The sequence below is a fragment of the Anabrus simplex genome, chromosome 3 (genome assembly GCF_040414725.1).
Source record: "Anabrus simplex isolate iqAnaSimp1 chromosome 3, ASM4041472v1, whole genome shotgun sequence".
Taxonomy (NCBI): Eukaryota; Metazoa; Arthropoda; class Insecta; order Orthoptera; family Tettigoniidae; genus Anabrus; species Anabrus simplex.
Window position 1 is genome coordinate 80,808,309 of NC_090267.1, and position 27,819 is coordinate 80,836,127.

Sequence of the window (27,819 nt, forward strand, 5' to 3'; positions counted from 1 at the left end):
TAGAAAAACTTGCCTCATGCAAATATAAGGGTGGGTGTAAAACACCTTTACACCATCGTGAAATTGTTTTGATTCCTGTTACTAAAATTGATGGGTAAACTTCCCTCATACTTATCGAGAAATGATCATGCTTAGGAAGGTGGAGGGGTCTCGAAGACTAGGGTGGCCAGCATTGAGATGGTTAGACTCCATCAAATGCAACATGAACATGTCACTGAAGGATCTGAAGTATATGGCTAAAGACCGAAACATCTGGAGGAAGTCCATCCATGCAGTCGCCAGGTGTCTATATCAACTTCATGGCACCTAATCATAATCATCATTACAGGTTAGGCTATATTTACCATAACCCCTGATGTGTTCAGTCATACAGGAAACTTCTGGTTATATGTATTCAAGGGAATTTAATGTTAAATCATATTCATCACTGTAAATAACCGTCTGTTTCCCAAGTTGTTCAGGGAAACCCCCAGTTGTGTGTTTAATGTAAGTCGGCTCTAGAATTTACATGTACCAAGGACATGTTTGTCGATATCATAAAGTTATGTGCCATAGTGACAAACCTATTTCAGGACATTCTAGAACAGGTACTTATGAAGGTCTTCCTAATATTATAGAATAGTCCAGGTATCACAAAAGCAATTTAATATAATAGAATCCACCTTTTCAATACACAACTGTTGCACATAGGTTATGTTACAACATTTTAATTATAATGGTACCAGTTTTGACACGTATACAATGTCATCATCAGCCATAGATAAAACCAAGCAAGTGAATAGGTTTGCATATAGCAACAAGACACACAGACTAAATAAAATTTGTAAATTGTCACATTTAAAACAGTTCATGTAAAATGTCTACAGATAGCGACGCGTTAATGCCGTGTTAGTCTTATACATTGGCTGGAGTGCTTTCTGTGAATTTATGCTTTGATATGATAAAAATTTTGTGAACACATTAAAATCTTGTTCATAATACGGTACTAAGGAATAGTCCGGTCACTGCTGGTGGCATGGTCTTCTTAATTTGAAGTTGTGCTGTGGGTATTAGAATGTACATGTAGGTCCTGTTGTATTGTGTAGGACCGAGGTTTTATAAGTTGTTGCCAGAAGGAAAGTATCAAGCTCTGAAGAAAGAAGTCCAGCATTTGAGCCATGTTTCTTCAACTATTACATAATAGCAAACATTCTCCAAGCTGAAGATCCAGATATCAAGATTGAGATCGATGTGAGAGAATGTCATCTACAACACGTGTTACTACTCAGCACCACTGAACATAAAACTGGACATCAGTACTTTGTTATCTTCAAAAAACCAGTTCCACGCTTCTCACTGCATACATGTTTTTACTTAATTTAGACAACTGGATTAGTTAGTATAATATCACTAATCACTAAGACAAAAAGAAACGACATATGAAATTTTTATATGTTTACTAATAGCAAAGTGGTTAATAATAATTATTATTATTATTTTGATAAATGATAATGATAATTTTTGTCTAGATATTTGAGAAAAAAATAGGATAACGATACATTATTATTATTATTATTATTATTATTATTATTATTAGTACTAGTCTGGCCCATGACCTGTCCTTTTCATAACTATTGGCCCTACATACAAAAAAGTTTGAGCGGCCCTGCTTTGGAGAATATACAGCCAGCTCGGAGGGGAGGGATACATTCACTAGGCTGTGAACCCTTCTCAGACATGCCAACTTTCAAACGTCAAAAATCTGGAGTTTTTTTGCGGCATATCCTGACATGTTACAACACATCATTGATAACGCAACTTTGAAGAATATTTAACACATTATGCCACTCAACTATGTAATTACTCTTATTAGTTTAATTAATTTACTTATAGCCTAATTACTGAAATATTACATGTATTTTATAAACACCAAAATACTGCATGTATCTAAGCTTTAGGCAACTACCTTAGGCCTCTTCATAAATTTAACTAGATTTATGCTCAACGCATACATCCACAGTTATCAGGAAAGCTGGAAACATCATATACAAAGGATGGAACCTGGAAGATTGCCAAAAGACATTCTCCGATACCAACCCAGGGGAAAACGATCTGTAGGATGTCCGATGAAAGATGAAGTTTAATTTTTTCCAGAATTCTTATTCGGGAAGCTTTGATCTGAATTGAGTTTTTGTCCTTGTAAATATGCTAAAAAAATAGTCTCACAGTCAACATTGCTGTGTGAAAATGACAAAATAAAAAGCATTATGTTAGAGATTCTGTCATATTCAAGACCACCACCACCAGCTGATTGCTAGTGCCCACTGAACATCAGTTCTCTCCAGGTACTTAAAGAACGAGGAAAAACCTGGGATTTACAAAAAATACAGGAATACTAAATCTGTTCTCAAAATCAGGAGATAAGGCTCTATGATTAGGAGAGAGAGAGAGAGAGAGAGGAAGGACCAAAAATAGGGAGTCTTCCGCTTAAATCGGGAGAGTTGGCACGTCTGCATTCTACTGAATATACTAGAATAGAGGTTTTATTTGTCAATGAACATTAATATAGGTCGTCTTCTTCCAAGTATTGGGCCATGTGTCCCATTACGGTCTTGCATTTTCCCTCCATCTCTTCATCAGACGCCCTACAGATCCTTTCCCCATGGGTTGGTATTGGAGAATCTCTTTTGGCAATCTACCAGGTTCTATCCTTTGTATATGACGTTTCCAGCTTTCCTGATAATTGTAGATGGAGTCAGTTATCGGTTGTACTTTCAGTTCTTTTAGCACCTCTCATTCCTTTTATGGTCCCATTTTGTATACCCTGCTGTACGACGCATGAATGTCATTTCTCGTACTGTAATTTGAGACAAGTCTTGACATCTTAACGTCCATGCCTCACATGCATAGCAAAGTGTTGGTTAAGCTAGGGTATTATAAAGGTGCAATCGAATATGTTTCTGAACAAGTTTCATGATGATGTTTATTATTCCTGTAGGTTTTGTGAATTTATTAATTTTTGCTGGTATATCTAATTCTGATTGGTATGATAAGCTGTAGCCAAGATAAATGAACACATTTACTCTTTCCAATGTTGCATTATCTAAACATATTTTACTAGGAATCTGTTCCCTTCCCTTGAAGGCCATTATTTGTCTTTTCTGTTGAAATAATCATATTAAAATCTGAGGAAACTTTTTTAGATTGAAAACTGATCTTCGTAGGTCATCTTCCGTCGTAGCCAGCAATGCAACATCAGCATATAATATTACATCTAGGTGTTCGAGGCGTCTATTTATTGATATTGATTCATGACGTCCTTGTTTCCAAGTTTCCATTATTGCATTCATATACAGTATAGTATAAAAAGTGGAAGGTACAGTCCGCAGCCTTGTCTTACACCACCATTTACTGATTTCCACTCGGTCTGGTTCTTGTTCAATTTTACAGAAATGAGATTGGATTTGTAGATGATGTACATATTATTAATAATCTGTTGAAAGACATTGTCTTGTTTTAGAATTTCAATCAATCACTACTGATCTGCATTTACGGCAGTCGCCCAGGTGGCAGATTCCCTATCTGTTGTTTTCCTAGCCTTTTCTTAAATGATTGCAAAGAAACTGGAAATTTATTGAACATCTCCCTTGGTAAGTTATTCCAATCCCTAACTCCCCTTCCTATAAACAAATATTTGCCCCAATTTCAAGCAATTGGTTTCTGTTTACTCGGTCAAAGTCCTTTTTAAAGTCCACAAATGCAATGTGTGTTTCCAAATTGAATTATCTACGTTTTTCTATTAATATCTTCATAGCGAAATATGCATCAGTGCAGGAGCGCCCTTTACAGAAATGTTGTTCATTCCCCAACTTATCTTCATAATGTTGCTGCAACTTATCTTTAATGATATTTGCATGTATTTTATAACCCGAGTTAACAACACTAATTCCTCTGTAATTTTCACGGTGTTTTATGTCACCTTTTATATGAAGACGGAAAACTATTGCTTTCTGCCAACTTTCTGGTGAATTGTCTCCATACCAAATTTGATTTAAAAGCTGAGGTATCTTTGTTTGAAAGTTTTATTTGAATATTTGAACAGTTCAGCATGTATTGCATCCTCTCCAGGTGCTTTAACATTCCTTAATTTCTTCAAAGTTTGGTCTAGCTCTTCCAATGTTATAGATTCCAATTTATTGTTGTTAGATATTGACAAAGTTAACACTTCATTTTTTGAATTTGACCAGTGTGTTTGAAAATTAATTAAGCCAGTCGCTTGGTGGTATTATTTCAAATTTTGCCTCATCCTCAACGTCCCTGTTTAATTTCTTCAGAATTTTATAAGTTTATGGTTGTGGTCTTTTTAAGTCTGTTTCCAATGAAGATACAAAATTTTCCCAACTTTCTCTATGTTTTTGTCTACTTTCTTGTTTAGCTACTGCTCTCTTATAATTGTATTTAAGTTTATCTTCTATTTTACCAGTTGACAAATTTCTTGTAAGCATATCTTTTTTTCTGATATGACCATTTTTATCCCTTCATCCCAGATTCTCAGGCCCTTTTTTCTCTTCCATTTTCTTCTTATGTCTAAACTTTCAAAAGCTGCCTATTTCAAAGCTAAGCTAATATTTGACCATTCTTACTCTACATTGGTACTCACTGGTTTTACTTGCGTTAGATTATTAAGTCGATTTTGGTATAGCCATTTTATGCTTGGGGGCTGTCTCGCCGAGGCGGTAAAGGCGTACTCGGTTCGCCCAGATGGACGTGGGTTCAAATCCCCGTCAGGAAGTCTTAAAATTTAAGAAACCAGATTTCCACTTCCGGAAGTGCATATGGCCCTGAGGTTCACTCAGCCTACACCAAAAATGAGTACCAGGTTAATTCCTGGGAGCAAAGGCGGCCGGGCGTAAAGATAACCACTCTTCCCCATCAAGTGCCAAGGTTATGGATAGTGGAAACTACCTTCCACCCCTCCAAGGGCCTTCATGGCCTGTACGGAGATGACTTTGCTTTTTATTTTATGCTTGGATCTATTAAAAGACCAACTTTATAAGTTGTTTCTTTTTGTTCCATGCAGGGTGTATTTTTCATCCATCTTGGCTTTATGCGGACTACTGAAAAATGACCCGTTTCCATTTCGGGACTCTAACATCTAAAATTAATTCTGCTAGCTTTTGGTTACAAATGACATAATCAATGATAGATCACTGATTCCTAGCTGACCATGTGAACTTCTGACTGTCTATGTGGAAACATGGTGTTCCTTATTGTTAACTGATTGAAGAGAACAAACTCAGTAAGTTTTCTTTCGTTGCTATTGCAAGTTTCCTCCCCATTTGTTCCTATACTGTTCTGAATTCTGCGATTTCCTACTCTGGCGTTAAAATCTCCCAGTAAAAGTATCATATCTTGCTTATTAATTTTGTTAATCACTTTCTGTAAATTGTTATAGAAACTATCATTGTCTTCTAATCGTCTCTCTACTGGAGCATAAATACCTATGACCGTCAGACAGCCTCTGGATAACTTTAGTCTAATCAAAATAATTCTTTCATTCCAGAAAGTGTAGTTATCTATTCTTGATCTTAGTCTTATGTATCATGTTCATGAATCCTGCTTGGCCTCTATCCTCTTGTTTGACCCTACTATAGAATTGTAGGTAATTTACAGTTTCTTTTGAGCCTTGTAGTTTACATTTGGTTTCAGAGATTGAAGTAATCGAGATGTCTTTTTTTTTCTCTTGAGAATGTCATCTGGTTGATCGTCTTTGTGTGCTATTCCCTGTACATTCCATATAGCACACTTAAATATATTCCTTTTCTTCCACTTATTATCCTTAACATTTTCTTAGCCATGTTCGCCATCTTTAATATCCATCCAGTTTCTTTTTCTTTTGCAAGACTTGAAAGCAATCAAATGTCCTTCCGATGGGTTGCTAGCCTGAAGGAAGTAACACCACTGGTGGGGCTGCCACCTCTCAGCTAATGGACTAGCTGAAATTACAGCATTTCCTCTGTATTTAATGTATTGGTTATACCACCGTGACTCGGTCGACAGAGCCTCATCTGTGGAAACAGGTTTGTTCACCCTGGGTAGGTGAGGTTGGCATTTCGCAAGGAGAGGTTATGTATTCCACATAAAGTTAATATTGGAAGTTATACAATACAATAACAAAAAGGTTAATATGCCAAATTCTTCATGGTATGGATAAATACATATAAAATGATTGGAATTTTAAATTTTAAAATATTCACTGTATAAGGAAACATTAATTGTCATAGAATATAAATGAATTGTAATAAATAGTATCAGAAGTTTTAACACAGATGCTGAGGGAAAACGATACAGATTTTCCTTTATCAATATTTGGTCATCTGGGAAATTAATAACGTCATTGATTTAAAGTATAACTAACTACTTTTATGGTTTCTGGAGATGCTGAGGTGCTAGATTTTTGTCTCGGATGAGTTCTTTTACCAGTTAATCTACTGAAGAGAGGCTAAAAAATGTACTTTAGCACCTTCAAATAGCAGTCTGAGCCAGGATTGAACCTATCAAGCTGGGCTCAGCAGGCCAGCGTTCGGATCATCCGAGCTACTCAGCCTGGCACCTGGGAAATTACAGGCCCAGTAAACGCATGAAATTTGACGTTTTGTTTTTAATTAATTCAGTAAGATTTTGTGTAGAAGAGTGGAATGCCAAAATAGGAACTTAGAAATCACTATTAGCTTGTGAGATGTGAAGATATTAAATTTTAGGTAGGGGACAGAGTGACACCACTGTTGCCTTACGACAGGATATCGTGCGCTACTTCCGTCTGTCTACGAGTGTTTCTCAATGTCGGCATATTAGTTTGAACCACAGTGCACAACATTTTAACTAGAAAACGAACCACCGGCATCTGTTATTTTGAAAGACACGGAAACACCGACCGGTGTAAGTGTGAACATTGTGAAGCAATGCCCACTGCTGTTGAAAGTTTCCACTGTAAAGAGAATGACACAATAAATTAAATTCAGGGATGTGTGACATTTATTGTTTGCCACAAGGACTGTTCTGAAGTTGTGTTAAATTATAATGTGCTAAATAACGCATGTTGTCTTCATACGGATAAAACAAATATCCCCTATGCGAGGGAAAGACTGGCTATGAAAATTAATGCCTACTGGCGGCTCTCATCAGTTTGTGGAATGGGTCAATTCATGGACTCCTTTAGGAAGAGAGAACAGAAGAGATACACCAAGAAAAATATCCCCACAGAGAAGGCACATACAAAGAGGTACCCCCCCCAAAAAAAAAAAAAAAAAAAAAAAAAAAAAAAAAACAAACTGGAATAACATCGCTTGTGTAGTACGCATTTCAGCCGCTAGGCGTGTATAGCACAAAACATTGCCAGTTCAGTGCCGCCTGTGTTGTCAAACTGACTTGCTCTGTTCATGTGCAGTGATTGCTTTTGCTAGTGATGTTTAGTTCTTGTTTTGTTTTTATGATGGCAAGTTTAAGTGAACAATGTGCAGCTGTGAAATTTGGAAGTTATAAGAAGATTGCGCCTTCTCTGTTAGACAGTTTTTGGCTAAAAATGGAATGGTTCCACTGTCCCATGCACCTTACTCACCTGACCAAGCTCCGTGCGACTTTTTCTTATTTCCACGCATGAAAAGGTACCAATCTTGTATAAAACGACGTGTGATCTAACTCGCATAAATAAATTGTCACTGTATTGAAAACGTGCATTTCAATTTACTGTATCATTGAAGAGGTCAAGAAGAAAATTAGGGAGGAGCTGTCAGCCATTTTTAAAGATGACTACAAAAAATATTTTGAACAGTGGAAGCACCGGTGGGACAAATGTGTTAGTTGTAATGGAGAGTATTTTGAATGGGATAAGGTTGTTTCATAAAAAAAATTGAAAATACATATAGCTGTTAAAAAATAATTCCAGTTTTTTTTGGGTACCCCCTCGTATGTATACCGCTTTTCACGAGAGTTTAATCCTGATGTAAACATGCCTTTGCATGTGGACACAGACGTAGTTGATTGGAGAAGCAATCGTCGCACTCACTCGACTGTATGCGAGCTCGAAGAAAAGTAGTACGTCGCATTAAGTTTAGTTTATTACATTTAGAAAGTTTGGAAGAGTACATAAACATAAAATATGGTTGCCATATATACTGAATATATATACACACACACACATTCTTTCAATAAAATAGTGATTAAATAACGAGAAATGAAGGCACAAGGCGTGGTACAATACAGGAAGTCTTCTTGTAGTGGGGGAAAGTCCCAAGCTGTACAGCGTGGAAATAAGGTGTTGCACCTTGCAGCAGCAGTCAGTATTCATAGTGATAGAAATGGAACAAGAGGTAGGACCATCGCGTGTAGTGAAGCACAAAAGAGGAAAACCGCTCAGAAGTGACCATAGGCAGTGCACTGTGAATGTGTTCAATAAACTAAGTGAACAGAATCCAGGTTTAGTCGTTTATTCAGAAGTTCAGATCTTCGCACTCTTGCCGTACGCGATGCGCAGCCCTGTAGTCCGAACAGGAGACGTTGGCGAGGTGGAAGTCGACACTACACGCTCAGCAAATCACAACTCTTCATTTGGCGGAGGCATGGATATACCATGTTTACATCAGGATTAAGCTCTTGTCAAAGACATATAGTAGTAGGATTCGAGGCTGCTAAGGGGCAACAACCAGAATACTTTGATTAGTAATAAATTTAAAAGTATATATAGAATATATCAAATTACTTCATAATACTTGTACATGCACACTTTGCAACAGGAACAGATTTCATTTCCCTCATATTTAGTGCAGGCAGAGAACTTTTTTTAATACACGTTTTCTTTTTCGTCTCAGGAGTTCATAGTCCTGCACTCTGAAATTTGTAGAGCAAACAAACCTATGTCGGCTTGCTGATAGTTAGTGCGACTAATTTTTTATAACTAAGCACGATACTTGACAAACGTTGACACCTTTCCACCTAAGATTTGGATCATTATAAGGAAGTACAAATTATGCAAATCTTACTTGAAATTCCTTACAGAGGAGAGATGTGTTCTTTGTGGATGTTTAGGAACCCACCAGCCCACCCGAGAAATACATATACTTGTTTGCGAAATTAATAACTGGTTTGACAGAAGGCAGTTTGGTTTTAAGAAAGGTTATTCCACTGAAGCTCAGCTTGTAAGATTTCAGCAAGATATAGCAGATATCCTGGATTCTGGAGGCCAAATGGACTGTATTGTGATTGACCTATCTAAGGCATTTGATAGGGTAGATCATGGAAGACTACTGGCAAAAATTAGTGCTAATGCATACATACATACATACATTATCATTATAGACTGTTATACCTTTCAGCGTTCAGTCTGCAAGCCCCTGAGAATTTACTAAACGTCGCCACAATCCTCGATTTGCAACTAGTGTTGTGGCCTCATTTAGTTCTATACCTCTTATCTTTAAATCGTTAGAAACAGAGTCTAACCATCGTCGTCTTGGTCTCCCTCTACTTCTCTTACCCTCCATAACAGAGTCCATTATTCTCCTAGGTAACCTATCCTCCTCCATTCGCCTCACATGACCCCACCACCGAAGCCGGTTTATGCGTACAGCTTCATCCATCGAGTTCATTCCTAAATTAGTCTTTATCTCATCATTCCGAGATCCCTCCTGCCATTGTTCCCACCTGTTTGTACCAGCAATCATTCTTGCTACTTTCATGTCTGTTGCTTCTAACTTATGAATAAGATATCCTGAGTCCACCCAGCTTTCGCTCCCATAAAGCAAAGTTGGTCTGAAAACAGACCGATGTAAAGATAGTTTCGTCTGGGAGCTGACTTCCTTCTTACAGAATACTGTTGATCGCAACTGCGAGCTCACTGCATTAGCTTTACTACACCTTGATTCAATCTCACTTACTATATTACCATCCTGCGAAAACACACAACCTAAATACTTGAAATTATCGACCTGTTCTAGCTTTGTATCACCAATCTGACATTCAATTCTGTTGGATTTCTTACCTACTGACATCAATTTAGTCTTCGAGAGGCTAATTTTCATACCATACTCATTGCACCTATTTTCAAGTTCCAAGATGTTAGACTGCAGGCTTTCGGCACAGTCTGCCATTAAGACCAAGTCGTCAGCATAGGCCAGGCTGCTTACTACATTTCCACCTAACTGAATCCCTCCCTGCCATTTTATACCTTTCAGCATATGATCCATGTAAACTACAAACAGCAAAGGTGAAAGATTACAGCCTTGTCTAACTCCTGTAAGTACCCTGAACCAAGAACTCATTCTACCATCAATTCTCACTGAAGCCCAATTGTCAACATAAATGCCTTTGATTGATTTTAATAATCTACCTTTAATTCCATAGTCCCCCAGTATAGCGAACATCTTTTCCCTCGGTACCCTGTCATATGCTTTCTCTAGATCTACGAAACAAACACAACTGCCTATTCCTCTCATAGCATTTTTCAATTACCTGGCGCATACTGAAAATATGATCCTGACAGCCTCTCTGTGGTCTGAAACCACACTGGTTTTCATCCAACTTCCTCTCAACGACTGATTGCACCCTCCCTTCCAAGATGCCTGTGAATACTTTGCCTGGTATACTAATCAATGAGATACCTCGATAGTTGTTGCAATCCTTCCTGTTCCCTTGCTTATAGATAGGTGCAATTACTGCTTTTGTCCAATCTGAAGGTACCTTACCAACACTCCACGCTAATTTGACTACTCTATGAAGCCATTTCATCCCTGCCTTCCCACTATACTTCACCATTTCAGGTCTAATTTCATCTATTCCTGGGGCCTGTTCCACAAAAGTATGGTCTTGTACATTACAAGTAAATTCTCTAGTAACTTGTACAAATACCAGAGTTTTTGTTCCACAAAAGAATTTTCTACAGTTGTACTTTACTACTCCATACTTACAAATTACTAGTGAATTTTTATAGGCGTGTTCCACAAAAGTACTAGTACTTGTAACTTACTAGCGAATTGAGAAGAATTCTCTACCAGTGAAAGGACAATAATATATAAATGTACTAGTGCTATTTAAATACGTTTATTTTGGATACATTTTGATAAATATGTGGTCTAGCAGTAGTGATGGTGATGGTGATGAAAATGAAAACTATCGTCTGTACAGGGAAAGAATAAACTTCCAGTTTAACACTGTATTTGAATACAATGAACGTTTTAGGTTAAGCACAATATAGTGGAAGAACTTTTGATAGATATTGGCCATAGCTTAAAATATCCTACGAACAGAAATAAATCTCTCTCTGCTAAACAACATTTACTAACAACATTACATTGGCTAGGAAATGGTGGTCAGTACCATGGTACTGCAGATATGCTTGGGATGGCAAAATCTTCGGTCTGTGGTAGCTGCAATAAATGATATAAAATTTCCTCAATTTGTTTGTTGGCCTGAAAATACTGAAAAAAACATATTCCAAGGACATTCCTGGAATCATTAATGAGCAGAATATCTCTTACATACGTCCAACTTTTCCCCTCAAAAGCTCCATGAGCTTTTCCCAAGTCAAATATTTCCATCCAACCATTTATTTTGTCTTGTTTTTTCAGACTCTCGCTGAATCCACCGAAACGAATATCTTTCCTACCTTCTATTTCCTTCAAAACGAATAACTTTGTTTCTCTTAACATCATTTTAACAATTCATGCAGAGTTTGCAATTTCGTAACAATTAAGTTTGGCGGCCGAATATCGTTATTAGCGGCATCTGATTCCTAATGACAGACCAAGGTAGGTATTAATATGTTAGACTCTCGTAGAACATACGCGAGGATCGCGGAAGAACAGAATGGGTGATAATAACGGAGTAATTTCCTATCATCAAAGAAATAAACTGAAAAATAACATCGTAGCATTAACAAATTCACAGGAATATTAGTTCTTTCAATCTTTGCTGCATAAGTTACAGTAAAATACGATATTACGATAAATGAGGCAAGCATAACCTAATTCAACGAATGGAATACGAAGATAAACAGCTGATTCATGCTATGACGTAGTATGTTTATTGATATGTCGTCACTTGTAAAACTTGTAACAATTCACTGGTAATATACAAGAGACTATCAATCTTTTGTGGAACAGAAATGTACAACTCCATACATTACAAGAACCCACACTAGTAACTTGTAATGTACAAGACCATACTTTTGTGGAATAGGCCCCTGCTGCCTTATGACCATGGAGTTTATTTACTATCCTTTCCACTTCCTCAAGCATAATTTCACCAACATCATTTTCCTCCTCCCCATGAGCTTGACTGTTTGCAACACCACCATGATGATTTCCTTTTACATTGAGAAGATGTTCAAAATATTCCCTCCACCTCTCCAGTGATTCCCTGGGATCTGTTATGAGTTCACCTGAATTACTCAAAACACTGTTCATTTCCTTTTTCCCTCCCTTCCTAAGATTCTTTATTACTGTCCAGAAAGGTTTCCCTGCTGCTTGACCTAGCCTTTCCAGGTTATTACCAAAATCTTCCCATGACTTCTTTTTGGATTCAACAACTATTTGTTTCGCTCTGTTTCTTTCATCTACGTCCAAATCCCTGTCTGCCTCGGCCCTTGTTTGGAGCCATTTCTGATAAGCCTTCTTTTTACGATTACAGGCTGCTCTCACTTCATCATTCCACCAAGATGTTCGCCTTTTCCCATCTTTACACACAGTTGTTCCTAGGCATTCCCTTGCTGTTTCTACTACAGCATCCCTGTATGCCACCCATTCACTTTCTATATCCTGAACCTGCTTACTGTCTACTGTTCGAAACTTCTCACTAATCATATCCATGTACTTCTGTCTAATTTCCTCGTCCTGGAGATTTTCTACCCTTATTCGTTTGCAGACAGATTTCACTTTCTCTACCCTAGACCTAGAGATACTTAGTTCACTACAGATCAGATAATGGTCTGTATCATCGAGAAATCCCCGAAAAACTCGTACATTCCTAAAAGATTTCCTGAATTCAAAGTCTGTTAAGATATAGTCTATTAGGGATCTGGTACCCCTAGCCTCCCATGTGTAGCGGTGAATAGCCTTATGCTTGAAGAATGTATTCGTAACAGCTAAACCCATACTAGCACAGAAGTCCAGCAAACGCTTCCCATTCCCTTCCACATCTTCCCCACATTTACCAATCACTCTTTCGTATCCTTCAGTTCTATTCCCAACTCTCGCATTGAAATCGCCCATTAGCACTATTCTATCCTTGCTGTTGACCCTGACCACGATGTCACTCAATGCTTCATAAAACTTGTCAACTTCATCCTCATCTGCACCCTCACATGGTGAATACACGGACACAATTCTTGTCCTAATTCCTCCCACTGACAAATCTACCCACATCATTCGCTCACTTACGTGCCTAACAGAAACTATGTTGCGTGAAATGGTATTCCTGATAAAGAGCCCTACCCCAGACTCTGCCCTTCCTTTCTAACACCCGTCAAGTACACTTTATAATCTCCAATCTCTTCCTCCTTATCTCCCCTTACCCGAATATCACTTACTCCTAGCACATCCAGATGCATCCTCTTTGCTGACTCAGCAAGTTCTACCTTCTTTCTTCCATAAGCCCCATTAATATTGATAGCTCCCCATCGAATTCCATTTCGTTCGCCAAGTTGTTTCCAAGGAGTCCCTCGCCTGTCAAATGGGAGTGGGACTCCATTACTCCCATAGGTCCGAGGCTTGCTTAAAGTGTTCTGAGCTCGGTAAATTCATGAAGCAGGATGCTGCCCTACTTGCACATAGTCCAAGTGAGGATCTCTCCTCTAACGGGACCGGGCGAGTTGGCCGTGCGCGTAGAGGCGCGCAGCTGTGAGCTTGCATCCGGGAGATAGTAGGTTCGAATCCCACTATCGGCAGCCCTGAAGATGGTTTTCCGCGGTTTCCCATTTTCACACCAGGCAAATGCTGGAGCTGTACCTTAATTAAGGCCACGGCCGCTTCCTTCCAACTCCTAGGCCTTTCCTATCCCATCGTCGCCATAAGACCTATCTGTGTCGGTGCGACGTAAAGCCCCTAGCAAAAAAAAAAAAAAAAAAAAAAAAAATCCTCTAACGGGTTATGGACCACCGGTGAATTGTGTAGTCCTAGCCGCCTGAGCACAAGGAGGGCCACGACTCAGAATATGTCCGAGATGCCCACTCCCACTCCATAGCAACTGGTATCCCGACTCTCAGGACCACTTACTAGGACATTCAGCCGTTGCCCATGGATCACGAACTAGGACGTGACTACAGTAACCCACAAACATGAACCACTAGTGCTAATGGACTAGAAAAAAGAGTGACTTGAATGGGTGGCTATATTTGTAGAAAATAGAACTCAGAGAATTAGAGTAGGCGAAGCTTTATCTGAACCTGTAATAATTAAGAGGGGAATTCCTCAAGGCAGTATTATTGGACCTTTATGATCTCTTATATATATATATCAATGATATGTGCAAAGAAGTGGAAGCAGAGAAAAGGCTGTTTGCAGATGTTATTCTGTACAGAGTAATAAATAAGTTACAAGATTGTGAGTGGCTGCAGGGTGACCTCGAGTGTTGTGAGATGGACGGTGGGTAATGGTATGATGATAAACGGGGTTAAAAGTCAGGTTGCGAGTTTCACAAATAGGAAAAGTCCTCTCAGTTTTAATTACTGCATTGATGGGGTGAAAGTTCCTTTTGGGTATCATTGTAAGTACCTAGGTGTTAATATAAGAAAAGACCTTCAAGGGGGTAATCACATAAATATGATTGTTAATAAAGGGTACAGATCTCTGCACATGCTTATGAGGGTATTTAAGGGTTGTAGTAAGGCTGTAAAGGAGAGAGCATATGTCTCTGGTAAGACACCAACTAGAGTATGGTTCCAGAGTATGGGACCCTCGCCAGGATTACCTGATTCAAGAACTGGAAAAAATCCAAAGAAAAGCAGCTTGATTTGCTCTGGGTGATTTCCGACAAAAGAGTAGCGTTTCAAAAATGTTGCAAAGTTTGGGCTGGGAAGACCTGGGAGAAAGGAGACGAGCTGCTTGATTAACTGGTATGTTCCAAGCTGTCAGTGGAGAGATGGTGTGGGAGGACATCAATAACAATAAGGTTGAGTGGTGTCTTTAAAAGTAGAAAAGATCACCATATGAAGATAAAGTTGGAATTCAAGAGGACAAATTGGGGTAAATATTTGTTTATAGGAAGGGGAGTTAGGGATTGGAATAACTTACCAAGGAAAATGTTCAATAATTTTCCAATTTCTTTCCGATCATTTAAGAAAAGGCTAGGAAAACGACAGGGAATCTGCCACCTGGGCGACTGCCCTAAATGCAGATCAGTAGTGACTGATTGTTTGATTGAAAGAGTAGCAACCTTCACTGTCCACTGCTCAAGTAGCTACTTACATTCCTATTGGCCACCGTGAAAAGGGGAGCGACATCATTCCCATCAATGATTATAATCAGATTGCATTACCATCCCCATGATTAGCATGATTAGCTCAGTGGTTTAGCTGCTGGCTTCCCACATGGAAGGCTGACGTTCAAATCCTGGGTCGAGATTTTCACCTCAAGAATCACGTGGTGTCAGGAAGGGCATCCAGCTTTAAACCCCCAGCCAAAACCAAAATGAGCCTGGATGGCTCCGGCGACCCCAGAAATAACTGGGATAAGCTGAAGAAAACTTTTAGTAATACCTATTTCTTCAATGGATATGATTCCCACGAAAAACCCCAGGCTAACTACTGTGGACTTGGCACATGAACAGGGGGAAAGGGGGTGAATCTGCAAGTTTCTAATGTTCACCGTCGATTTCTGTCATCTGGACCGAAAGCCTGCAAACCTGTAAAGGAACACCTAACAGGAGAAATGCAGAAATGCGTAAGAAATGTTTGTGGGCACGCAGTCATCAGGACTGGACAATGGAACACTGGAAGAGAATACTTCTCTCTGATGAGAGTTATTTTCAAGTGCAGGGACAGTGGGTTTTATATATGCACTGAGAGAATAATGAGGCAACAACTCCACCTCATTTGCAACAGATCGTAAACACCCTATGCTGATGATGTTTTGGTGATGTTTCGCACATGAAGAATTGGGACATTAGTACCAGTTAAAAGGATGATGAAATCTGACCAGTACATCCAAATACTGCAAAGAAGAGTTGTTCCTGAGCTGCAGAAGTGGTTTCCAGATGGTGACAGAAATTTCAGCAAGATCTGGCTCCTTGCCAAACTTCAAAGAGTGAAAAATATTTCCAGAGAGAACAATATTTGTGTTTTAGAGTGGCCAGAGAACTCTCCTGACATACATAATATACAAAATTTGTGGGTTATTTGCAAAAGAAGCCTCGCAAAACTTAACTGTTCCACCAAATTATGCATGATAAGAGTATCTAATTAAAATGCGGTTTCATGACGATAAACTGAAAAATATGTGCTCAAACCTTGTGGAATCAATGCCAAATAATGTGAAAGCACATACACACACACACACACACACATTATCATTACAGAACGTTATGACTTTTGGCATTCAGTCTCCAAGCCTCTGTGAATTTACTAAACGTCGCCACAATTCTCTATTTGCAACTAACGCTGTGGCCTCATTTAGTTCCATACCTCTTATCTTTAAATTGTTAGAAACTTAGTCTAACAATCATCGTCATGGTCTCCCTCCACTTCTCTTATCCTCCATAAGACAGTCAATTATTCTCCTAGGTAACCTATCCTCCTCCATTCGCCTCACATGACCCCACCACCGAAACCGGTTTATGCGTACAGCTTCATCCATCAAGTTCATTCCTAAATCAGCCTTTATCTCCTCATTACGAGTACCCTGCCGCAATTGTTCCCACCTGTTTGTACCAGCTGTCATTCTCGCTACTTTCATGTCTGTTACTTCTAACTTATGAATAAGATATCCTGAGTCCACCCAGCTTTCGCTCCCGTAAAGCAAAGTTGGTCTGAAAACAGACCAATGTAAAGATAGTTTCGTCTGGGAGCAGACTTCCTTCTTACAGAATACTGTTGATCGCAACTGCGAGCTCACTGCATTAGCTTTACTACACCTTGATTCAATCTCACTTACTATATTACCAAACTGCGAGAACACACAACCTGAATACTTGAAATGATCTACCTGTTCTATTTTTGTATCACCAATCTGACATTCAATTCTGTTGAATTTCTTACCAATTGACATCAATTTCGTCTTCGAAAGGCTAATTTTCATACCATGCTCATTGCACCTATTTTCAAGTTCCAAGATATTAGACTGCAGGCTTTCGGCACAGTCTGCCATTAAGACAAGTCGTCAGCATAAGCCAGACTGCTTACTACATTTCCACCTAACTGAATCTCTCCCTGCCACTTTATACCTTGCAGCAGATGATCCAAGTAAACTACGAACAGCAAAGGTGAAAGATTACAGCCTTGTCTAACCCCTGTAAGTACCCTGAACCACAAACTCATTCTACCATCAATTCTCACTCAAGCCCAATTGTCAACATAAATGCCTTTGATTGATTTTAATAATCTACCTTTAAGTCCATAGTCCCCCAGTATGGCGAACATCTTTTATCCTGTCATATGCTTTCTCTAGATCTACGAAACAAACACGACTGCCTATTCCTCTCGTTGCATTTTTCAATTACCTGGCGCATACTGAAAATCTGATCCTGACAGCCTCTCTGTGGTCTGAAACCACACTGGTTTTCTTCCAACTTCCACTCAACTACTGATCGCACCCTCCCTTCCAAGATGCCAGTAATACTTTCCCTGGTAAACTAATCAAAGAGATACCTCGATAGTTGTTGAAATCCTCCCCGTTCCCTTGCTTACAGATAGGTGCGATTACTGCTTTTGTCCAATCTGAAGGTACCTCACCAACACTCCATGCTAATCGTATTACTCTATGAAGCCATTTCATCCCTGCCTTCCCACTATACTTCACCATTTCAGGTCGAATTTCATCTATTCCTGCCGCTTTATGACAATGGAGTTTATTTACCATCCTTTCCACTTTCGCAAGCGTAATTTCATCATTTTCCTCCTCCCCATGAGCTTGGCTGTTCACAACACCACCAGGACGATTTCCTTTTACGATGAGATGATGATCAAAATATTCCCTCCACCTCTCCAGTGATTTCCTGGGATCTATTACTAGTTCACCTGAATTACTCAAAACACTGCTCATTTCCTTTTTCCCTCCCTTCATTTCTGTCCAGAAAGATTTCCCTGCTGCTTGACTTAGCCTTTCCAGGTTCTTACCAAAAATCTTTCCATGACTTCTTTTTGGATTCAACAACTATTTGTTTCACTCTGTCTCTCATCTATGTACAATTCCCTGTCCGCCTTGACCCTTCTTTGGAGCCATTTCTGATAAGCCTTCTTTTTACGTTTACAAGCTGCTCTCACTTCATCATTCCACCAAGATGTTTGCCTTTTCCCATCATTACACACAGTAGTTCCTAGGCATTCCCTTGCTGTTTCTACTACAGCATCCTTGTATGCCACCCATTCTATTTCTATATCCTGAACCTGCTTACTGTCTACTGTCCGAAACTTCTCACTAATCATATCCATGTACTTCTACCTAATTTCCTCATCCTGGAGATTTTCTACCCTTATTCGTTTGCAGACAGATTTAACTTTCTCTATCCTAGGCCTAGAGATACTTAGTTCACTTCAGATCAGATAGTGGTCTGTATCATCGAAAAATCCCTAGAAAACTCGTACATTCCTAACAGATTTCCTGAATTCGAAGTCGGTTATGATATAGACCTAGTCGAATATGGATCTGTACCCCTAGCCTCCCACGTGTAGCGGTGAATAGCCTTATGCTTGAAGAATATACTCTTAACTGCTAAACCCATTCTAGCACAGAATCCAGCAAACGCTTCCCATTCCCATTAGCTTCCATATCTGCCCCACATTTATCAGTCACCCTTTTGTATCCTTCAGTTCTATTTCCAACTCTCGCATTGAAATCGCCCATTAGGAATATCCTATCCTTGCTGTTGACCCTGACCACGATGTCACTCAATGCTTCATAAAACTTGTCAACTTCATCCTCAACTGCACCCTCATATGGTGAATACACGGACACAATTCTAGTCCTAATTCCTCCAACTGACAAATCTACCCACATCATTCGCTCATTTACGTGCCTAACAGAAACTATGTTGCGTGCAATGGTATTCCTGATAAACAGCCATACCCCAGACTCTGCCCTTCCTTTTCTAACACCCGTCAAGTACACTTTATAATCTCCTATCTCTTCCTCGTTATCTCCCTTTACCCGCATATCACTTTCTCCTAGCACATCCAGCTGCATCCTCTTTGCTGACTCAGCCAGTTCTACTTTCTTCCATAAGCCCCATTAATATTGATAGCTCCCCATCGAATTCCATTTTGTTCGCCAAGTTGTTTCCAAGGAGTCCCTCGCCTGTCAAATGGGAGTGGGAATCCGTTACTCCCATAGGTCCGAGGCTTGCTTAAAATGTTCTGTGCTCGATAAATTCATGAAGCAGGATGCTACCCTACTTGCACATATTCCCAAGTGAGGATCTCTCCTCTAACGGGTTATGGACCACCGGTGGATAGTATAGTCCTAGCCGCCTGAGCACAAGGAGGCCCACGACTCAGAATATGTTCGAGATGCCCACTCCCATTCCATAGCAACTGGTATCCAACTCTCAGGACTACTTACTAGGCCACTCAGCCGTTGCCCGTGGTTCACAAACTAGGACGTGACTACAGTAACCCGCACCATGAACCATATGCGAAAGAACAAAAACAAAAAGGAGGGCATATTAGCTATTAGAATGTATTTCAGGTATGCGTTATGTAAATAAGTGAAAAATGTGTACTTATTGCCGCATTCTGATTAATTCACATGGGACTGACAAAATCAGATGAACTCTACAGGGAATCTGAAGTGATAGATTATTCGAGTGATCATGAAGCTGTTTTAGTCATAGTCAAAAATGCGAGGGAAAGGGAGGCTGTAAAAAAAGGCTATTAACCAGTACCATATGGTCGACAAGAGAAGCATATGGAATTCTGGGAGCGATGCAATGCTTCATAAGATGCATCCAATGGTGAGTATTGTGGACAATGATGACAGATTTGTCAGTTTGATTATAAAAAGTAAGTTTCTTCTTGGAGCAAGGTGGCTGAATTCCAGAATGGGCAATGAATGCACTTCTCTTCAACAAGCATTTTAAGGTAATATTCATACATTTTATCTTGCCCAGTGATATGTAACACGTAGGTCTCTACCGTCATAGGATACTACCCAGCTCCGATTTCGGAAACTTTTTCCAGCAAGGCTGAACTTGAAGATACAGGGTGGCGCACAAAATGTCATACATCGAAAATGATTTATAAAATGTGTAAACCTGGGCTCACAACCATGTCCATGTGAACAGAAACCTTATTTCATGCGTGATCCGACAGGCAGCACCACATGTCCGCATGCGTACGGGCTGCCAGTTATACAGCATGGCGAGACTGACGCATGAACAGATGGTGAAGATAGAGTTGTTTTATGCAGAAACAAAAAGCATAGCTCGGGCCCAGAAAAGGTTTCATGTTCATTTCCGTACTCGGTGGGCTCCTTGCCAGCAGACAGTATACAGACTGGCCAGGCAATTTGAAACAGAAGGCAACATACTGGAGAGAAAATGGCCCCGCCTCGAGCCAGTCCGCTCACCGAAGAATGTTGCTGCTGTGAGAGCAGCTGTGGCTCGGAGCTCCTCCAAATCCACCAGAACTGCATGTGTTCAGCTGGGCATCACTCATCAGTCAATTCAGAGAATACTTCAGTCTGACTTTGACGTGTTTCCATACAAAATGACAAACGGTCATAAACTAACTGCGCTTGACAAGCAACGGCGAGTACAGTTCGCTGCGTGGGCTATTGCAGAAGGTGATCCCATAATGCACAACACATGGTTCAGTGGTGAGGCACACATCTATCTCAATGGTGCAGTGAACAAACAGAATGTCCGGTTTTGGGCGAAAGAACGGCCTGCTATTGTGCACGAGGTTGAAAGGCACTGTGTGAAAAAGTGTGTGTGTGTGTGTGTGTGTGTGTGTGTGTGTGTGTGTGTGTGTGGGTGGGCTGCAATTTCCAGTCATGGAATTACTGGGCCAATCTTTTTCAATGACACAGTCAATAGTGCGCGTTATTTGGACATGTTGACAAAGTATCCTTCCAGAATTCTTTGCATCACGACTACCAATAGAGACACAATGGTTCATGCAAGATGGAGCTTGTCCGCACACAGCAAATGCTGTTCTGGACTTCCTGAATTAACATTTCGGGCCCTGTGTGATGTCCCATCGATATCCCAAGCGTTTTCAGAGCGGCTCAATCTAGCTCCGATCTCAATCCCTGCGACTTCTTCCTGTGGGGATATTTGAAGGAGAATCTACCACCATAAACCAGAAAATGTACAGCAATTGCAAGCGCCATTGTGACTTTCTTCCGAGGGTTGAGCGAGGACTTGTGTCGTAAAGTGATCACGAACATGTGGGTTCGTCTCGAAGCTGTTGTACACCGAGAAGGTGGACGTATTGAACATGTCCTGCACACAGACTAACCATGCATGTCAGTGAATGTTGTAACATCATTCTGAATTCAATACGTTGTATATTACATTTTCTATAAACAATTTCCAGTGTATGACATTTCGTGCGCCACCCTGTACCAGCCAGCTATTTCAGATTCAGGATATCAAATGATCTGAATCACTACTGACCTATCCAAGGCTTTTGAAACGGTAGATCATAGGAGGCACTGGAGCAAATGAAGGCCATTCGACTACACAAATTGAATGGGTGGCCAAATTACTTAAAAACAGTGCTCAAGAGAATCAGAGTAGGGTAAGCATTATCTGATCCTGCAGTGAATAAGAGGGAGGGTTCCATAAGATAGCATTACTGGACCTTCATGTTTTCTTAAATGTATAATGATATGAATTTTTTTAAACTGGATTCACAGATAAGGTTTTTTTACAGATTATGTCATACTGTAGGCCTACAGACTACTAAATAATTTACAGGGTTATGAGCGACCGAAAAAAGACGAGGAGAAAGTAGTGAGATGGACAGCAGACAATGGTATGATGGTAAACAGGATAAAGGTCAGGTTGTAAGTTTTACCAAGAGGGAACGTCCTCTCTGTGTTACTGTGGTGATCGGGTAAAAGTACCTCATGGTTATGAGGGTACCTAGTGGGTTTAATAAAGATGTAAAGGAGAGGATGTGTAAGTCACCGTAAGACCCAAATTAGAGTATGATTCCAGTGTACGAGACCCTTCCCACGGTTACTCAACTTGTGAACTGGAAAAGATCTAAAGAAAAGCGCGACATCCATAAAAAGAACAGAGTTATCAAAATGTTGCTAACATTGGGCTGGGAAGACTTGGGACTAAAGAGAAGAGCTGCTCGACTAAGTTGAATGTTTGGAACAGACAGGGGAGAGGTGGCGTGAAATGATCTTAGTAGACGAATAAGCTTAAACTGAATTTCTAAAAGTAGACAGGATCATACCTATTTTGAACGTAAAGGTGTAATTCAAGATGACAAATTGCGACAAATTCGTCTATAGGAAGAGGAATTTACCAAGAAAGATGGCAGATAGATTTCAAAATTCTTTGACATCTAAGAAAAGATTAGGGTACGCTAGTAAATAATTTATATGGAATATGTCACCTGCATGCCATCCCTAAATGCTGATCAGGTGTGGTCGATTGATTGAAAACAGATTTTGACTGTTCTTTTACAAGAGACCGGCATTACTGTATCGGTACAAAGTCAAATATACAACCACCTTGATCTCCTGAAGAACAGAAAACATACAAACATGAATTAACAGACAATGTGGCCCAACAAAAGAAGCTGACAGTGTACAACTTGTCAAACATGAAATACTTGTAGCGTTTGAAGGAAAACATGAAGAGAGACTACTGACAGGCAACACACACTAAGGAGTTCCAATTTAGATATAACAATATTCAACAGTAGCCAAAGAAAATTTGTGGGTTTTCTTCAGACAACGCATTGACCCCAATAATTCATGCAATGTGAGATCAAGAGAACATGCGACCACAAAAAGAATGATCATTTTTTCTTACCCGGGCACCTTCTTTCATCATTTGCGCCAATCCAGGCGCTTTCGGCACGTGTAAAGCCATTATCAAATAACTCCCTGTACTAAACACAAGTTACAGATTCAATTACAATTTTCACACGCACAAATAAATTATACACCTTTCAATCGAAAATACGTTTACAGACGTGCACCCGTGAAGAAACCAATCGTATCAAGTCCATATAAGGTTGAATAGAACCCTTCCACTCACCGCCGTCTCAATCTCTATATACTGCCTGCTCTGTGCCGCGAGAATTGCGTTTACAGCGATATTGTAGATGGCAGCACTTACCGCACCCAGAGCACATGTCGGTTAAATGAGAGTTGGTCCGTAACACCAATATAAAATGTAAACTGATCCTTAACATGTTACTAATTGAGAAGATAATGCACATACAGGAACTAGCATTTCACATTTGAACTTGGCTTAAGATATAGAAACGTAAAATATACAAAATCTTATCAGTTACAGTGGATATATTAGGATCGTCCCACTGCTGCATGGTAACAAATCTCTACTGTATTTGGTACATACAAATTTAAGAATTTTCTCGACACGAGTAACGGAGCACCTTTTCAATCCCTTTTCTTACTGTTATTTACCAGCAGTGGACGCAAAATTTTCTTTCACTATTTCGTTGATCCTTTCTTCATGACCAGATTTCAGGATACGTTTTATAGCACATAATGCAGTGCGTGCGTTCGTCATGTCATTAAATCCACCACTCAATCTCCCTGAACTTTTTGGCTCATTTCAAGATGGCGTCAGCGAAGGATGTAAGTGAAGATAGCTCCCGGTTCTCTTGCGAAATAATCGGGAATAAGTGTGGTGTAAACAAGAAGCGAGTGAAGAATGGTATCCAGTGTGAAAAGTGCTTAATTTGGTACCATTTTGAGTGTATATGTAGTGCTGGTTTTGCTAAAAATGAAGATACTTGGACCTGTGTTAGCTGTGGCGAGAGCAATTTGAATAGCGGTAACAAACCTAGGCCTACAATCGGACAACGAATCGCTGGCGTCTCATTCCTTAGAGGGTGGAGGTAATGATAATGTACTTGTAATTCTCTCTTTATTGCAACAGGATTTACAAGCATTAAAAGCGGAGAATGAGATTTTAAAGGAGAAGGTACTTTTATTGGAATCGAAAGTACCGGTGGCTCTGTGAATTCTAGCGCGTGGTGTCAAGTTGCTTCAGATTCTAGGAGGAAAAGTGTACACTTAAATAAGGACAATTTTGTAATTGACACCAAAAATAGATTTTCAGCCCTGAGGGAAGTAAGCAAGGTATCCGTACGGGAAGCAGTCAAACGTATAGCGCAAAATCCGTTACGAGAAGCGGCAAAGTTAGGCCTAAAATCCCACACAGTGCACCGGCGAAAGTGTCGAACATTCTTATATTTGGTGATAGCCGGGCGAGGGGAATTGCGGAGAAAATGAACAATAAAGATATTGCAGCATCGGCTGTCGTCTATCCAGGGGCCCCAATGAAGAAGGTATTGGAGAACACGGAGCAGGCGGCAAGAAATCTCGGAAGTCGTGATGCAGTAGTGATCATCGGCGGGACGAACGACGTAGCTCACAACGACGCTAAGAATGTCATTTCTGAACTTGAATGTACACTAGGTAAGCTGACTCACACTAACATCTTTGTAGTGAACGTGCCCCACAGGCATGATTTGATTAGAGACTCGTGTGTGAACATTGAAATGGACAAAGTTAATACAGATATGGTTAAAATTTGTAAACATTTTCGTAATACACAGGTAATTGATAGCAGCAGTTTCGAGAGACACTGTTACACAAAGCATGGCCTTCATCTAAACAATTCAGGTAAACGAAAGATAGCAAATATTGTTCCAGATGTTATTAATCTTAGGATATGTACCGTAAAATGGGGTGAATAGGATCACTTTCACGAGGAAGATTAAGCTACCAACAGAACAAATACAGAATTATCCTCTTTTTTGTTTCAATACATGAGTCCATGTTTTATAACTTTATGCACAAATATTGTATAATTCCTTCATATTTCCTTAATTCTAACCAATTTTTAAGTGATCCTATTCACCCCTTGACTGGGGTCAATAGGATCAGGCATATTAATATAAACGCTATTCGATTCAAATCACACCGGGGTCAATGGGATTGGTTATATGATAGCTAAAACACATAACTGCACTTTCTATTATAGTTTAATGTTCTGAAATAACTAAAACAAAACTGATTATGGTAAAAAACATTCATGTCAAAGTAAAAAATATCTGTGAAAATTATAGCAGGAATAGTGCCTTCATTAATAAAATAATAACAAATAATGTTATTTATAGTACATAGTTCAAATGTATTGTAATGTTTATGTAAAGGCAACAACATATATGAAGGAGAAACATTTGTTTTTGTTTTATCAAGGAACGACATTCTATGATGACAGTGTCTGACAGTGCACATTGAATTTAAATTGGCCCCTTCTCATATGTGGATTATCTAGTCTTCCTCTTACATGAGTACAGGAAAATTCATGTATATCCTTAACATTAGGAAAAGTGTAAATGTAACCAGCATAATCACAAGTAACCTTTGGCCTCACAAAATTGGCCACAAATTGATCCTTCTCTTTCTTCTCTACAATTTGACCAATGAAAGAGTGACTCATACTGGAACTAATGCCTGGTTTACTGGTCAGAAAGGAAACCAGTATTCTGTCCCCATTTTCACCTTCCTCAGCAGGAACTTCTATTATGTTACTTGCATTCCCTTTTGAATTATGTTCGTGCAAAGGAGGTTCGAAAATATCACTGTTAGCTGCTGGAACATCCACTTCACATTGAGACTCACTCACGTTGGCATTTGAGGATCAGTCATTCTCAGTACAAGTCACGCTTTTGCCTGGAGCAATATCCAGCTTTTTCTTTTGCTACCGCACTATGTTCTCTTCATATCGCATGCTCCTTAGAAAAGCGTTGAAGGAATCGTCCAACTATTCTCTCACGTGATCAGGATCACTTACCCCATCATCAAATGGCAAAACTTATAAAACTCTTTCAAAAACTGCTTACTTGCAGCTCTTATGCTAACACATTTCTTATTAATTGCATCCTTAGCCAATTGTATGCTCTCAGGATCACGATTCTTCTAAGCCCTTGCATACGGATCTCGTTTGGAAGTTCTTGGCATAGTGATCCTATTCACCCCAAATACGCCTACAAATATTACAAAGCGAGGCTAACCTAAATTCCGGAAACCCGAATAGATGCGAAATATTGCCTATTTCACACATGATTCTGGAATATATTTTGAATACAAAATACAACTTTGATTTCTGGGAATCTAATAGTTTCTGAGATTCAGACTAAGTTATTTCACTCCCATACATTGTCACAGTGACACCAAGGATCATATAAGAGTGACACAAATGGCAGGAAAATGTACAGTGGTCAGGACGGGCAACACCCCCACATGAAATTTACTTGATTCCAAGGAGAAAATAGCATATAATTTTATATTCCTGGAAAACTTTAAAAAGAAAATCGTTTACTCCTTGAAAAATGAGGTCAATAACTTTATCACTTTATGATCCTTTTCACCCCAGTGATCCTATTCACCCCATTTTACGGTACTGTAAAAAAAACTCCCTTGAGTTATAATACTAACCAAGAAAACTAGTAGAAAGAGCCAGCTGTACTTCAAGCTGACTCAGCACACTAGAAAATGAAACTCAGGAAAGTAAGGAATTTCAGTTACCCAATTGCAAAGTCAAGTTTTAGGGAGGAAGGGGGGCTGAGATTGCTCTTGGTAAACTGTCAGAGTGTAGTAAATAAACAATTAAAATTCTGTACATTGATGGCATCTTATGAGACTGATGTGATGATAGGAGTGGAATCGTGGTTGAGAGATGGTAAGGGTGTTCTGCCCGAAGGTAGGTCCGAACCTCCGCAGAGGTGTTCCTGAGGCGAGTTTACGTGCGGTAGGGTGGCCAGTTCCTTTCCGCTCCTCCATTCCCTTACCCCCACCAACAGTGCGTGCCAACCCTTCCAAATCCTGACCACGCCCAATGTTGCTTAACATCGGAGATCTCACGGGATCCGGTGTTTCAACACGGCTACAGCCATTGGCTGGTTAAGAGAAAGGGTGGGTAATAGAGAAGTATTTCCAGAAGGGTACACAGTCTATCGTAGAGACCGAGAAGATAAAAAGGGAGGGGGTGTTTATTCTGGGGAAGGAAACGTATTGTTCACATGAATGGTTTACCGATGAAAGGGATAAAATATTAGGGATAAAATTAATTTGTGATAATATGAAGGAGGTGGGAATTATAGGAACATACGGGCCTGGAAGAGAGGAAAGAGACATGGAAATTTTTGAGAAACTAATAGATTATACTCATAAAAACAATAATAATGATGTGGTAATAATTGGAGGAGATCTAAACTTGCCGGAAGTTGAATGGAATGGAGCTGCAAGTGAAGCCCATGAACAGAAACTGGCAAATGAGTTAATTTGGGAGGGAGAATTTACACAAATAGTACAAGAACCAACTCGTCTTAATAACTTACTAGATGTATTCTTGCTTAAACCATGGGAAATTGTTGATAAAACTGAGGTAATTGAAGGAATAGGTGACCATAAGGCTGTA

At 39.6% G+C, this 27,819-nt stretch overlaps 1 protein-coding gene across 1 annotated transcript in view; it reads right to left on the bottom strand.

Annotated features, from left to right (window-relative positions):
• The window catches only part of CCT8 (chaperonin containing TCP1 subunit 8), a 155,408-nt gene extending 131,997 nt beyond the window's left edge, over positions 1-23,411 (bottom strand). The window contains exon 1 of the mRNA XM_067142589.2: positions 23,170-23,411. Within this exon, the coding sequence (XP_066998690.1) occupies positions 23,170-23,229 (60 nt within the window). The 5' untranslated portion in view covers positions 23,230-23,411. The remainder of the gene's footprint in view (positions 1-23,169) is intronic.
• Positions 23,412-27,819: the final 4,408 nt, after the last annotated feature.